The sequence below is a fragment of the Corvus brachyrhynchos genome, unplaced genomic scaffold, assembly GCF_000691975.1.
Source record: "Corvus brachyrhynchos isolate BGI_N302 unplaced genomic scaffold, ASM69197v1 scaffold47, whole genome shotgun sequence".
Classification (NCBI taxonomy): Eukaryota; Metazoa; Chordata; class Aves; order Passeriformes; family Corvidae; genus Corvus; species Corvus brachyrhynchos.
The window spans coordinates 1,589,147-1,589,422 of record NW_008239292.1 but is presented as its reverse complement, the minus strand read 5'-3'; the positions used below and the strand labels follow the sequence as shown (position 1 = coordinate 1,589,422).

Here is a 276-nt window from a genome sequence, read left to right as displayed (position 1 = left end):
CTGGTGGACCGTCCCTCCTCTGTCATCTATCGCCACCGGGACAGGCTGAGCTCACTCAGAGCCCGCTCTGACCCACCTGGGCTCCCCCTGCCCCAGCCTGGATCCCACCCCAGTGTCCCCCAGAGCCCGGCCTGCCCCGGTGTCACCGGTGTGTGTCCGGTGTCCCTCCAGGCTGGACATGGACTCCATGTTCGAGGACGACATCAGCATCCTGACGCAGGAGGCGCTGGGGCCGGACGAGGACTGGCTGGACAGCCCCAACACCGACCTCTCGGG

General features: G+C 68.1%; 1 protein-coding gene across 1 annotated transcript in view; it reads left to right on the top strand.

The window, feature by feature from the left end:
* TBKBP1 (TBK1 binding protein 1) overlaps positions 1–276 on the top strand; it is an 8,923-nt gene that overhangs the window by 943 nt on the left and 7,704 nt on the right. Inside the window, exon 2 of the mRNA XM_017740514.1 lies at positions 172–271. Within this exon, the coding sequence (XP_017596003.1) occupies positions 179–271 (93 nt within the window). The 5' untranslated portion in view covers positions 172–178. The remainder of the gene's footprint in view (positions 1–171; positions 272–276) is intronic.